Here is a 15,556-nt window from a genome sequence, read left to right as displayed (position 1 = left end):
GACAAGGGAGAGAAAGGAATCTACTCTGCTATCACACTTCACAAACAATTTCAAATAGGGTGGGCAAACAACTGCCTGTAGCAATGACAAATCTGAGTCTTGGAGTATCTTAACCAGGTCTCCCAGATATCTACAATGTATAAGCACCTAGCAGCCACAAAGCCACAAAAACACTCAAACATAATATGCTGACTCAAAACGTCAGCAAAGAGCTAGCAAAAAAACACCCCCCTTAGTTTTTACCCTCCCTCTATAATAAAACCCATAAATCTCTGAATTGAGTGAAACTTGATTGTAGGAGTTGCTCTTTAAAAATAAGACTGAGAGATACAAAAATGGATAAAACCTTACTGGCTGAACAAATACAAAGCCACAGTACAAACAGCAGAAACTGCATGAATCTAGGTACTAGAGAGTAACACTAATTTATCTGTGAAGTCAGGGAGTGGGAAGCCTATCCACCCAATCAAAAACAAACAAAAAAACAGCTGTCATGGGAAGTTTGACCCACATGAGAATATGGAATATAGAATAAAAAGTCTCTCTACATGAAGCACACAAGCAGCAGAAAAACTCTACTGATAAAGAAAAATAGGCTAGGGGGCATCTTCCATCCCCAGGAGTTTACTTCTTCAGAATCATGTTTGGGTTTATTTAAGTATTCAGAAGATGGGCAGCAAAACAGTAACTACCATTCCTTTGAAGGCAGTATCTCGTTTCCTGTCAAACCTGGATAAACAGTAAGAGACACATTACTGCACCATTCTGGGTTGTCAGTCCCATAACCAAAACTTCTGAAAACAGCACCAACGGAAAATAAATAAAACACGAAAGATGAAGGACAGAAACCTGACTTTGGATATTGAATCTGCTGGGGAGCTACAATATTCTTTCTCTCCTCTAAAGTACCATGAATGAGACATGCTCAAAAAAAACCTTGAAGACCTCGAGAGACAAAACATGTCAAATGAATCATTGTAATACTTTTCTTTCTGTCTTTTGGAATAATATTAAGTTACTCATCTGCCAGAGAAATATTACAGCTCCTTTGAACAGAGATGAACTTAGATATCTCAGAGCTCTCTCCAAAAGACTCATTTACTTTATGCTACTTGCCTCAGATTTTTTACCCTAAAATAAGTATGTCAATTTAGAAAAATAACATTAGCTATTCTGAGAAGAATTTATGGGTCTAGATTAGCAGCCAAAAGACCTTATATGACAGAATAGAGATGATAGTCTTCTTCCTTCTCCACTCACAACCTTACTTTCTGAACTTCTACTGTTTTGCTGAAGTAAGAAAGTTCTTTGGCTTTATCTTCTGCTATGGTCATTACAATTTACATTTACATAAACTAATTCAACATTTAGAAGTAGCAAATTAGTAAAATAAAGTAATCCTGCCACAGGAAAATGCAAGCCTCCACTGAAAATCAACTTACGTGTTACATGGTTGTTTTCTCGTCCCCTCACGTATTTTTTTTTTTTTTTTTTAACTAAATAATTCTCCACCAGGGATTATTATCATAACTCTAGAACCTCATTTCCTATCCACTGAGGCTGATTACAAGTGATGATGCTAAACACACATACTCACTTACTAGCCTTCATCTCTGATTCCGAAACCTGCCATGGACAGATGGAAGAAAATAAAAACCATGCATCTAATTTCAGCTCCAGAGACAATCCACATTAAGTAGCTAAATACCATTCATGCAATCCAATGCCCTTCTCAGTGTTTTCTTTTATAAAGAGTGGCTTAGGAGAAAGAGTCATCAGCAGTACTTCATTTACCCTTAAAATGTCCGTTTTCAGCTGCAGTTCTGTAGGTGGAGCCGAGTGCATCAGTCCCAGCAAAGTGCCCATATCATCTTCTCCACTAGGTGATAACACCAACTGCTGGATGATCATCAGGGCATGCTGTCGGCACTGAGGATACTTAACTATGTTGTGCACGCATCTCGCACCACCAAACTCCCTGAAAATACCTACTCAGAAAGAGAGGGGTGAGGATAAGCACGTAAGAAGTATAAAAAAATGCAATCAGTAACAAATAATGACAACAAAACATGAAAGGTGCTTATTTTAATTTTTACAGGTTGAATGGCAGGGGTTTAGACCTATGGATGCTTAAGGACTTAGAACTATTTTTCCTCTCCTACCACAAACAAGAATAGAACTTGAAAGATATTCTTCTGGCAATATTTTTCACTAAAGGTGCTGAGTACAAGGACACAAAGTATTGATACATCAGTTCCAAGAATTTCCTTTACTTCTGTTACTCCAACAGTAGTTATTCTTTTCATGCTAGAGCTCAGAGAGTCACAGAACAAAATAAAGAAAAACATGAAAACCTCCATCTTTACTGAAGACTATATGCTATTTTAGTTAAGGATAATGATTTTATTAAATTTAGTTCATTGCCAAAAACATAACTAGCCTGCTTCTGGACAAGATGTGAAAACTAGGAGCATTGGTTGAGAAGTGAGTTGGCCTATCCACCAGATGCGTAAGATTCTGCAGTTTTCTAGTGGCAAGACCTATCTCTGTAGAAATAAAGTTTAAGTAAAATAATAGTTTTCAAGCTAGCTGGTGACTTAGACGAACACGTGCAATATTAAATGAAAATTAAATGAAAATTCATTCTGAAAACATCATAAAAACCAAATTAGTATATGGCACATATAATGTTTTTAGTAGTATCAGCACCTAAACTAATTGTTAATTGTTAAAGTAGCACCTATGTTAATTGCTGAAGATTAAATTTGAGTAGGGAAATGGATCAATACTGCATTACTGCATCAAAGGTGTCATTTTCCTTGTGACCATAAACGAAAGAGCAGTTTAAATGACCAAGTTCGGGATTAACAAGCTAGTCAGGACAATGATTATTCTAATCTACACACACAAAGCTTAGTTTCACTATCCATTTTCTATTTCCGGCCTCCTTCTTTTTCTGACGCTCTTTGGATGAGATATGGACTTAGGCAAGGCAAAAGGAGAGGCTTCAGACCCTGATACAGTTAAATTGGTTGTATCCCTTTACAGGCAAAGTGCATCTCCTTAGGGGTCAGGTCTCCTATTTTGAGAGAGACTGAGGTAACATTTTATGCTTCTTCCACTCTCGGTGTAGATTCCCAACTATCCAGTGCACCTGTCTTGGTCTGGACACCCAAATTTCTTCTTTGAAATTTGCTTATCAGTTAAGCAATATTCAGAAAACCTTATCAGAGATACCAGTTTAAGATCAGAAACCAAGCTTTGAGTGTGGTATGAATCACTGCAATTCTGCACAATGCCTATTTATGCATCTGTGATGACCTAAAACCTCTGCTGGCCTCTGGAGACAGTGCCACTGGGCTCACATCTCAGTCATGCTGCACAGAGAGCAAACACAACGTCTTTGAGAAATGGTTTCTTAACTCCTGTACAGCTCTGTCATACTCCTCCACTTGGAGAGCTACTGATGAAATGAGGCTCCTGAACTTCCCAGGAGTCCCCAGAAACAACATCTGTGGCATCATCCCAGAGTTGTGATACAGTTTACACTACCCTCTGTGTTTCTCTGGTGGATACTCAGAGATTAACTTGGCAGTGAGAAGTAGCAGTGAGGTACTGCTGGCTGCTTCAAGCTTCTTACAATTTAATAGCAGCCAAGGATTTCTCACAAGTCAGGTGAGTTCAGATCACAGTCCAAACCTCACAGGAGCAAGGCTCAGGTACCACAGATCCTTATACCACACAGGTACATATAGTCCAGTCCTACGGACAAAGACCTGCCACTTCTAAAATAGGGGGTATTTCCAGACCTTCAGAGATGCTATCATCATATACTTACACCACCACATCTTATTCATCCTTAGAAATCAAACAATCCTGAGGGTTTTTTTTGTTTGGGTTTGGTACTTTTTTCCGCAATTTCTCCTTTTATGAAAGCCTCCACACATACATTCATGCCAAAAGCAAAACTTAATGATGTACGAGTAACTGATTACAACAACTCATCCGTAATCTATAACAACTCCCCTCTGAAACCTCCTTATTTCAGCCTAATTCACTGGCTTCTTGGTTTATCACTGAAGAGATTCATCTAGTAAATCAAAGGTCATGGATTTTTTCCTTTCCATTGACAGGAGATGTAGCTCCATGGACAAAAGGGAAGTGAGAAAGGAAAGACACCTCACTTTAGCAAAGCTTCTGGCAGTGTCATCTACAGCTTTCTTATAAGCAACTTGACAAAATAGTCTAAATGCAGTCATGACAGACTGAATGTATAACTAATTGAAACATCAGCTTGGAGTAACCTCTGCTTCGCTGCAATGCCTTTCTGTTTTGACTAACGTCATGCAACTGGGGTTTATCTTGAGTGCCATAACATGTTTCCTGATGGAATGAAGATCTTAATTATTAAGTACATGGACGGAGCCAAGCTCACAGATGTTGTAAACGCTCAGTAGGCAGAATTCAAAAGCCATCTTTGAAAGCGGTTTGAAACCACAAGCTGAAACAAAACGGAATTTGAAAACAAGCACAACAGTGAAATGGCACAGACAACTCCAACACTGGGCCTGAATTTAAATAGAAAAATTTGCCTAGGCAAAACCAGAAAAGAAAAAAATTACAAGCTTTATGTCATTAGGCCAGGAATTAATGTTTAAAGCTGTCAACCAAGCTGGACAATTTTCAGGACTTCATTCTTAACGCATTTCTCAGATGGTAGCTTCTACTTAAATGAAAACAAAACAAAAAAAAAACAAAACAAAAAACCAAACCCAAAAACTTGGAAGTGAGAAAACACCAGTCAGAACTGAAAAAAAAGGGAAAAAATCTCCTGCACAAATAAGGATGTTTCATGGCCTCCAAGGCCCCTGTCTAATGGAGCCGACAAAAAAGATTTAAAAATAGTTATCATCCTTTCTCAAACTGTTATTTCAAGCTCTCAGAGACAGCTTTTACTAATATGAGATACACATACTATTTCAATGTCACTAATTCTTGGCTAATGAAGCACAATATAAACCTGCTTGATTTAGAAAAGGACACTCATAACAGAGCCCTATTTAGACATACTCACTGGGAATATGCCTTTAAAAATGGAAATCCATCTTTCATTAAAGACCAAGCATTATTAATCACATTTAAATAGATGTGACATTGTCAACAGCAAACTACATGTCTAATTATATGCTTAAATTTTTCAATATACTACCTGTATTACAAGCCCTACTACAAATTACTATAGTACTGTTTGATGGTGATGGGGTGTGGTGGTTGCATTCAAGTGAATAGCAGAGAAACTCAAGTTAAAAAGGAACACTATCTTGTCCTCCTTTATTTTATGCACTCTAGTTTATGCTGCCTATTCTCTTTTCTGGAAAAATCTGGCAAGAGAAAAAGTGTATTTCAGTGTGTTTGCTTACTTGACTGAAGACAGAAAGTCAAGACTACTCTGCTTTCAGGCAAAAGTTACTCTTTAGAAATAATTTTACAGCAGTCTCTCTACTCACCTGCATTTGTGTTTGATCCTTGAAGTAGTACTGTCAAGGTCTCCATAACCAATAAAGCCAGTTGCTTTTGGTCCTCAAATGAACTGTTTCTTGGATCCACTGAAAATAATTTCAGAAGCCAAAGCAATGGTTAAAATCACTCTTTTCTAAGATGCTTCTTGATACTTTTCACAGAAACTTTTATTTAATTTGCTTCCACAAAGAACATGCAGCCTGACCATATTCCAAAGCAAATTAAGATTTAGTCTACACATGTGTTCCTGTGAAACCTTAATTATATAAACTAACTTTTCAAACAATTCAAAGACAAGAATTTAAACAGAAGCTTCTGAGCACTCGAAGCTCCGTGTCTGACACTGCAGCTGTATGTGGTTTCACATCCCCAACTGTTTTCTTGAAGCCAGTAAAACATACCATCTTTGAAGACTTAACAGGATCTCTTCTTGTTCAGCATTTAGTACTTGAGAAGTGAAATTCCACATAAAAGCACAAAACTGCAGTCACATAATTACAGTAAACGTGCTGATGATGCAACAGACGCACCAACACTGAAAGTTGCATCTTAAACACAGAGTAACTTTTTCTTTTTAATTACTTTAATAAGAAGCAAGCCACAACACAAGGGCGCATGCATCAGGTAGCACTCTAATCAGATGACAACTTGGTCCATTAATTTTAAGTGAGAATTGATGTCTTTTCCAATGGGGTTGCTGGCAACAAAGCTTTCTAACTCTAAAGTCAACTGCTACCACTCACTAATGAAGCTTCAGATGATAAAACCAGGTGAAATATCCAACAACTACAATTAAAAAAATAAGTGTCATGACACACACTAACTGGACTGCAGCCTGAATAAAGAATGTAAAAAATAATTGTGTGTGCACGTATGCATACAGGGCACTTGGCAGCACCTGCTTTTCAGGCTTAGCAGCTGTGTAGCCTCTGAGATGTTCAATTCTGAGGATAACTGACTTTTTCAAAACTTTTCTTGGTTTACAAACACTTAGAAAATCGTAGACCCAACTTCTAAAAAAAGTCTGCAAACTTGAATACATACTCCTACTAAGAGCTCAGATACACACTCTACGGTATTTTTTCAAAGCTAGGGCTAAACACAATGAAGGGTATAAGTACTTTTTATAAGAAAGAGTACCAATATCATGTATGTATTGCTCCTTCACTTGCTCTTTTCATGTTAAGTAACACATATTAACATATACAGTAAAAAAAAAAACAAAACCACAACATTTAAAAAGGAAAATATGAACTCCTACGATTTTATATTCATACAGAATCTTTCACTGAAGCTTGCCTTGAGCTTCTCTTTACTGTGAGGGTGGTGATGCACTGGAATGGGTTGCCCAAGGAAGTTGTGAATGCTCCATCCATGGCAGTGTTCAAGGCTGGGTTGGACAGAGTCTTGGGTGAGATGGCTTAGTGTGAGGTGTCCCTGCCCATGGCAGGGGGGCTGGAACTAAATGATCTTTAGGTCCTTTCCAACTCTAACTATTCTATGATTCTCACAGGACTTTGAGAAGCAATTCCAAAGAGCTTTTAAGATGGCACAGCAGCCCCCAGCAGAACTCAGCCCTCTTAAGTGCTAGCCTCCACCATTTCCAGCTAATAAAAGATACTTATTAGTAAAATAGAAGAGTACACACTACCTTGATCAGTCACTGCCTGAGTGGGATCTTTCAGAAGAGCTGCATATTTATGAAGAAGATTTACCATCACCTCCAGAAGTCCCACTTCCCTGAAGACATCCTTAAAGATGTAGTCATGACGGGTGAACTTAAGGAGTGTCTTCGTGGCAATGATGCTACACTGAAAAGAAGCGCTGGATTTTAAAAGGATGCTCACACTGATTAGTTCTTTACAGGGTATGTAATTCAAACTGAAGACAACAAATTCCAGCATTTCAAAGTATTTGGTCTGCACTTCTGGAAGTTTAGGAATCTTCTCTGCAAACTGAGACAAGGTGTGCTGCGATTCCAAAATGAAGTAGTTGGCGTTGTCAGCCATATAAATATTTGTGATGGCATCAAGGATGATTTGTGCTAGATAGCTGGTTTTTGCTCTCAAAAATGCATTCTGGAGGACTGAAAAGGCTTGAATATTCCTCACACTATGACCTAAATCAGGAAACAAAGTGGGATGGGAAGAAAAAGGAAACAGAAAGTTCTTAGTCATCATAAGCAATGAGTAAACTTAATAATGATACATGCATTTTAATAAATGTGAACAAAATAACATTATGTCAAATATAATAGAAGGTTTTATTAGAACTGACTCTTTCAAAAAAGCCTTTGCACAATCACTTACAGTGCAAATCCTGCAATCTACTGTACATTAAGATGGCATTTTCCTCCTTGAAAGTGTTTACATAGGCAGGTAAGTGAAAGATCATCTCTTTAAAATAGGTAAGCAAGCTGACCTATTGTTAAAATGCACAAAATGATACAGCTCTAGAGACAAAACAAAGCCTTCCTGTCAACCACCCAGGCCATAAGAAAACTCATTACAGCAACAGTAACATGTTCTGTATTCCATAATGCAGAACACAACTCTGTCCCTTACAAGTGTTTGGCAGGTTAAGTTTAGAATAACAGCCATCCATATCCCCTCACTCAACAGAGCAGTAAACAATGACAAATCCTCATCAGCCAGGTTCAAAGTTATACAGCATGGCCTCTAAATTATCTTTTTGCTTCCAATCTTTGGCAATTGCCTGTGAGAGGCAAAAGCTATATAGAGAGAAACTCCACATGGCAGTGCACAGCCAGCAGTCACCTTCCTTCCATAGAGAGGCTGCTTTGTCTCAGGCCTGGAATAAATGGCATGAACACCCATATCAGTATCAAAAGGTGACACAGGTCTAGCTTTGGGAATCAGGCGTGGGAATAAGAAAGCTTTCGCAGGGTCCAGTACGGTTAACAATTAGGGAATTAAAACAAATGGAAAGAGTTGTAAAGTATAAGGTAGCTAGAACATTAGCACACAAAGACCTCACATCTTTAAAAGCTCAGTCAAATTTCTTCTTATAAGTACTTTCAAATTGAAACCTCATTCATTTAGCCAAAGAATGCATCATTCATGAGTGTTCTCTGTGGCCCACAAATTTTTCCATAGGCAGATATTATTTTACCAAAGAAATGCTTTTGCTAGAAAGGCTTTGGGGTACTTCTTTGGTAGAATAATATCTGCCCTAAAGCCAACTTTTTTAACTTCTGTAGGAACACTACAAGTCAAAGTGGACAAATGCCATGATGTAAAAAACAACTACTGGTAAAAAAATATTTTTTAAAAAATAACAATCAAGATAAGAACTTGAAGCATTCCAAACAAAGCATTTAGGATTCTCTAAAAATAAAATCTTATTTTCAAACAAGCTGTGAGCAAACTGTTAACCTGATTTAAAAACCCTTGCATAAAGAAAGAATCCTCATTCATTATATATGCTCTGTGGAATGCTACTCTCACCACTGTTTATAAACTAAGTTGTCCAATTTAAGTCACACAGTTGTTCCTAAAAGGACTTTTTTTACATGCTTTTTTTATAGTCAAGAATGTTACAAAAGGGATTTAGAGTTTATTAAATGTGACAGGAACATGGGTAGTGATGGAAACAACTATTCATATTCTAATTTGATATTAACAGTTGTTAATCAAGCAGATTAACAAATTATCTTCAATTATTGTGAGGACCCCTGAAGAACCCAAATCTTAACCAGCTCTTTGGAATTCAAAGAACTAAAAGGATTTAAATAGAAGCAATTAAGAAAATGAGCTAATAAGGTCTTCATAAGACAACTTGCCAACGTAACAAAAAGCAGGTAAAGGAACTGAGAAATGCTGTGACAAATACAAGAAAATTAAATAGAAGAATTCCTTTGGAGATTGCAATAGTCCATGGCTCTCTCATTCTTTTGAATTGGAAAAGCTGATTAGCTTAGCAAAACACAGAGAAATTAAGCTTCGAGTGGGACTATGACCTTTTTTCTCTATCTAGTGCAAAGGGAAAACAATTCCCATGAACAAAGAATTCTCTCAGTACAAGAGAAAGGAAGCCATTGTCAAAGGAACCTAGATATACAAGAGAAACAGTGAAAGCAAATCCATTAGCCTATAAATCTATAAACATAAACCTATTACAAGAATTTTTCTTGTAGACCTGGTATTACTAAATCCCTTTAGAAGTCCAAGTAATAAAATTAGCTCCATGATCACTATTAAATTCCAAACTCCTTAGCTACATACAAGACTTACTTGAAATTCAAGTTTATACACAGGACATGAAAAATAAGGGTTTTCTTACAAAACCCTTTCTCCCCTCAGACTTCTGAAACCTTATCTCCGTATCATAATTGACTGTGGTTGCAAGCACACCACATATTTCGCCACACTGTGATGTGTGATGACAAAACAACAGATTTCAGCTTCTAAGTTACACATGCCTAAGCTGACAAAAGCTAACAGAAAGCGGGGGGGGGGGGGGGGGGGGATTAAAATCAAACCAGCACATCAGCCTTTCACATCGGTTTAGTAAAAGCAGCTTAAACCACCATAACTCAAACCACTGAATGTCTCCATTACGAGAAGCTCTTGCAATGGCCACACAGAAACTGTCAGCTTTGCAGTGAGAGACGTTTGACTCAGCCTTTAGTCCTCAGAGACAAAAGCCCTGCACTTTCTTCTTTGGGTACCAACCAAAAAACACAACCTTTGAGACCAACAGAACTAAGTATCTGATCTGCAATCTTACAAAAGAACCTAGACTCAATTGCAAATGGTTTGTGTAATACAGAGCTTCTCAGTATTACTAACCTTTGCCTGCAGGCTGTGGGACTGCAAATCCAGGTAGTAGGAAAGGTACTCCAGTGGTAACACCAGCTGGCTTTAATTCATTGACACCATACGTTGTTAAGGAAGTTATCAAATTAACTAAGTCCTTCAAAGCATCCTTAGATTCAGCTTCTTTTGCCTGTTCTAATCTAAAGAAGATACAATAAAGTTAGCAACGCTAGTTTATTTCAACTCAAATCACTTTAATAAGATATCTCTTCTATTTTGCTCCATTAATTTAGAGAACACACTGTCATTGTCCTGTTCCTGCAGTATTTCCCATGTTCTCTGTTCGTATTTCATACCATTAAGTCAGTCAAATGTTATGACAGCACACATTTATTTGCTGTAGAAATTCACCGTGTAAATCCTTCCTTGAACTCAATAGTCTGCTAAAAAGCAGCACAGACATGAAAATTACTTTTCAAATCTCTTACAAACATGAAGCTATTGGATAGGAAAATGCCTAGATAGTCTGTCATTAAACAAATCTGTAATTAACTTGCTAGACTATATCTGCCACTTTGAGAAATTAATATTTTATGCTAATGAAATGCTACCTTGGTAGAAGCCTAACACTCAGAAGTACACAATGAAGCATTTTATTAGAACTACAGACCCTTACCTTGGAATGCATGAGGACAGAAATGCTAACATCCCATTCCAACCACTGTTTCCCACCAGCAACACACCATCAATTCAAATCCTACAAATGGACTCAAAATCCTAGAACAATTCTCATTTTCTTTTTACGTCATCAAAAATTCAAATGCGATGTCTATGTCTGGTATCTATTTAAAACAAATGGGAAACCCTAAACCCCTAATTATAATATGTGGTAGAAAATTTAGTTCAAATATTTGGGTGCCAAAACCTAGCATTCTAACCCCCCAAAACGAATGGCTTGAAAGAGGGAGACAGCAACACTAATGCTTCTCATTAATGGCCATTAATAGCATGTTTTCTAAGCATCTTTGACCCAAGTATACTTCATAAGGTGTACAACCATAGACACGATTTCCCAGTTTGGATTTGTAAAACAACTATTTCAACAGCTAAACAGGCTGTTTCAGGAAACTTCATATCCAAACAAAGCAACATAGACCATGGATTTGATACAAATAAAGCAGCATACTGAGGAAGGAAAGAATGAAGTTTCTTCCATAGAAAGAAGTAAAATCACAGGTGGATCATACATTCAATTTTTGTTTGGGTAGGCATTTTCATTACCATATTTTTTGATGCATTAGGATATTAGCATACTTTTAATAAAAACACAAATTAAAAAATGCATACATACACTGATTCCCTAGTAACATGAGAGTTCTCTCCAGCACTCTGCTATTAGAGCTTACGTACAAAAATGTCTCTTCAATACTAAGTAGCCTGCACCACATCTATGTACATGATTTTCCATTATATTAGGATGTTAAAACAAAAAAGTCATAAAATTGTTTAGGTTGGAAAAAACCTTTAAGGTCATCAAGTCCAATCGTTAACCAATTACTGCCAAGACCATCAATAAACTGTGTCTCTAGACAAAAACAAAACAAAAATAAAATCCAACCAAACCCAAAAATCAGTAGTTGCAAGCAAAATTTATTTTCTGAATTCTTTCTAAATATTTAGCACCAGTTGTTTTTAAGCATCTGCTTTCTTAGCACATACAGAAACATTTAGTAATAACAGTACCAGTGAATAAACTAAACAATGTACTTTCATAAATGGTGAGAATAACAATTTCAAGTTTGGTTCTAATTATCTTAATTTCATAATAACCTATAATCATTTATTTCTTCAAACCTATTCAGCAATTCTTTATTAAGAAATCTTTTCAGAAGAAGATCAGTGATATGTTGCATTCCTTCAAGCACTTTTGCATACCTGAGGAGGAGGTCACAGAGGAAGTTGTATCCTTGCCATATCCTAAAATCATCCAACAACGTCTGGGATACATCACTGGAGTCTTTGAGAAAACAAGAAAGCCCCGCAAACATCTCAACTATTTCTAGGGGAGAAAGGTCATCAGACTGCTGCATGTTCTGAACACACGTGGACAAACATTCCTTTTCTGAAAGAATCACAATTAAGAAATTTAGAATTTTGTGACATTAATCACAGCAAGAAGTGTAACTTAGTAATGAGTCACAGCAACCAGGAACTTAACTCTCTCTTATCACATAACATTTAATATCACAGAGCACTTGAAGACGACTAAGATTCCCAAGTGGCTTTGGATAAGAACCCTAACCTCTTTTTGCCAGCTCTTGTCCCCCTTTTATAATTCTTGACTCTTCTAAGGAGGAGCCTGTGTAGATAAATCCTAAAACCTAAAAAATTTGATCAGATAACTCAGCAGAAAAAAAAAGACAAATATGGCAACTATAAATATGTCCAAAACATCTTTTTTTTCTTTTAAAACAAAAAGTTACACAAATCACTGACATAACCTGTTGCTGATGTCAGGTAAAACCCTACACGTAAGCCGTTACACCCTGTCTTCTTATTGTTACTCTGGTTAGCCTTTCTTTGGCAGGCACATTTGCTTGTTTGATAAATCTTGATCAAAGAGAGACAGCTTGCCTCATTCTGCACACTTCTCACACTCCATCAGTTTACTGGTCCCGTTGCAAAAAGCTTTGACAAATCTCTGGTGAGATTTTAGGTTGCACTCCTGTTTTAAAGGTGCTCCCTTCAATTATCTGCTACTTTAACTTTGCAACATGCTCAAGGCAAGTGCAAGTCTTTCTAGTTAAACCAATAACAAAACTTCTCAGAGATCAAATCAAAGCATGAGACAGTGAAAGGATGCTCCTTTGAATATCATAAAATGTTGCAGCTTTTTTCTTGAATATGAGATAAGCCTTTTGACAGATGTTATCTAAGTTAGGTTCTTCTTTTTTTTAATCAACAAGCAAGAGGGAATGTTGAATGGTTTTCTGTTTAAGATTTTATTTCGCTTTTTAAAGAACCTAGAATATGTTTTCATATGCCAGCCTCACTGCTCTGTGGATCAAGCCCATAGAGAAGTGATAATGGTAGTAGCTGCAATATGCCAAAGGACACAGTCAAAACTTAGTTATTTTCTTTGTTGTGCTTCATCATATTTTGACATATACACATACACCTACACTGATCAAAAACCCACTAGAAGGCTGTTACAGATGCAGGGAAAATACCTATCACCATGTAAGTCCTATCTGAAATATTTAACTGATTACTATTCTATGCTTACAAGTGATACTGTACATTCACATCTTTCTCACTGGAATTGAAACATGCTGCTAGCACAAGAAAAAACACAGATTGAATTTTTCTGTGAAATATGTGGGAGCAGCAGGGTGATGTATTTCATAAACTGTCAAAATGGTTTTGTGAAGCTTTGTAACTACTTGCTTTCCATGGTGTGAGGAAACTGGGTTTCTTTTTTTTTTCCAGTAGGTGTACACTACTAAAATGTATGATAAGGATGTTAGTTCACTTCAACATTCATTTCCATTTAAAAACTACGAATGCTTTCTATGTGCTCCTATACTCTAAAAGCCCTAAATATAATAGAAACATATTCTACCTAATTTCCTACCTCAAATCCTGCATACCTAAACACTTATGCAGTTTTAAATAAATGCAATATGAGTATTTTGTAATCAAAGCTGGTCCTAGGCTGCCAACATACTTTTCAACACTGGTTTTCATCTTGCTTTGCTCTCACAAATTTTTTGTCATGAGCCAGTTTGGCAGCTGCCCTTGCTAAGCAGAGCATAACCAAGGCCTTGCAAAGATACATGATGAATAAAGTACTACTCATATCAGCTACCAAAATCTGTAACCAGCTACAGAAATATCCCTGTATGTGAGTTTCCATGCCTGAAACAGTCAGGATGCTATTTCTCTCAAAAAAAAGGAGATAAAACTGAATGATTCTGATTGCTTCGATCATTTGGTGTCTCACAGGCTGGATTAAGCCCTTGAGGTTATTTTAATTTGGCCTTCAGGATGCACAAAACCTGCAATCTACAAGTTGCATGGCAAGGTGAGGAAAACAAGGGCCCAGCAGAAGATACACAGGCTGGCTGAATGGTCAGTGATCTAGTCAGTCAGTCAACAGGGAAAACACAGGGGCTGGAAACCCATCTAGCAGCCATGCTTTTCCCAGCTGTGTCCCAAAATCTCCACACTTGGCTATGACACAGGCCCTGGGACAGGCTATTTGTATGCTTCCTAGAAGCACCAGTATTGATGGTACTAAGGCCCACTGCTATGCCCTTTGGGCATAGGCATGGGTCTCTGCCAAGAAAAGTAGAGCCTCCCTGGGCCAGGCCCTAGAGACAGTGTGCTTGGTTGGGGAAGCTGGGCTGAACCACAGGGGAGGAAGCCCGTTGGCTGTTCAATCAGTCAGCACTTGGAAGTTCTCAAGTGTTTCTGCGCCCATACACCATGCTCCCTCAAGCATCTTCTAGTGCCTGTTATTACACAGGGATTGCTGCTATCAGGGTATGCTACCCCTGATGTCCTGAATAACAGGGAGCACACTGCAAATCAGCACTAGTTTTAACAGTCTTACCCAGCCTCTTCCTGCAAAAGCAAGGTGTCTGGGAGAAAGAATCTTCTCACAGTACACCCAAATTAGCTCTTCCCAGTTTGCATAATGCACCTGTATTTACTACAGAGCAGCAGCTTTCATGGGCGTCTAATAGGTCAACCTGTGTCAGCAGACCACACGGACCTAGTTCCTCTTCCTGCAACTTCCTCAGACATCTCTATGCTTTTATAAAGGCATACTTGTCTACAGTGGTACCAGACAAGTAGCTGTAAACACGGCACTGCGAGCTTGCCTTGCACCTCTACAAGAGGCTGCTCTTGCTAATTCAAATGCAAGACTGAAAACAACTAACCCCTGTTAAGAATTAATGCTCACAGCAAAACCCCCAAACTTATGCGCTCACAGCAAAAACCCCAAACTTATGCATCTTCCCAGTGAATATTTTTCAATACAGGCAGTTACTGAATTTATCAAAGCCTTTCCTTTCATCATCATAAACTCTACACCAAAACATGAGAGGAACTATAGAAGTGCTCTGAGATTCTACATGTGTGTAAATACTTACAAAATGCCTGGAAGTTTTCCTTGATCTATTATTTTCATGCCTATCTCGTAACTAAGAAAACTATGAAAGAGCAGCAGAGAAAAAAAAAAAACATCCCCA

At 37.7% G+C, this 15,556-nt stretch overlaps 1 protein-coding gene across 7 annotated transcripts in view; it reads right to left on the bottom strand.

The window, feature by feature from the left end:
- Nucleotides 1–15,556, bottom strand: part of WDFY3 (WD repeat and FYVE domain containing 3) — a 171,601-nt gene that overhangs the window by 82,111 nt on the left and 73,934 nt on the right. For all 7 annotated transcript variants that reach the window (XM_061440880.1, XM_061480382.1, XM_061440888.1 and 4 more), the window contains 5 exons: nt 12,234–12,420; nt 10,332–10,498; nt 7,172–7,639; nt 5,508–5,606; nt 1,795–1,988 (listed from right to left, as the gene is read on the bottom strand). In XM_061440880.1, coding sequence (XP_061296864.1) covers nt 1,795–1,988; nt 5,508–5,606; nt 7,172–7,639; nt 10,332–10,498; nt 12,234–12,420 — 1,115 coding nt within the window. The remainder of the gene's footprint in view (nt 1–1,794; nt 1,989–5,507; nt 5,607–7,171; nt 7,640–10,331; nt 10,499–12,233; nt 12,421–15,556) is intronic.

The sequence above is a fragment of the Pezoporus flaviventris genome, unplaced genomic scaffold (genome assembly GCF_033815535.1).
Source record: "Pezoporus flaviventris isolate CSIRO_AGI_PZ_B2104156 unplaced genomic scaffold, CSIRO_AGI_Pfla_v1 ptg000002l, whole genome shotgun sequence".
Classification (NCBI taxonomy): domain Eukaryota; kingdom Metazoa; phylum Chordata; class Aves; order Psittaciformes; family Psittacidae; genus Pezoporus; species Pezoporus flaviventris.
The sequence above is the reverse complement of the archived record's forward strand: the minus strand, read 5'-3'. Positions and strand labels throughout refer to the sequence as shown.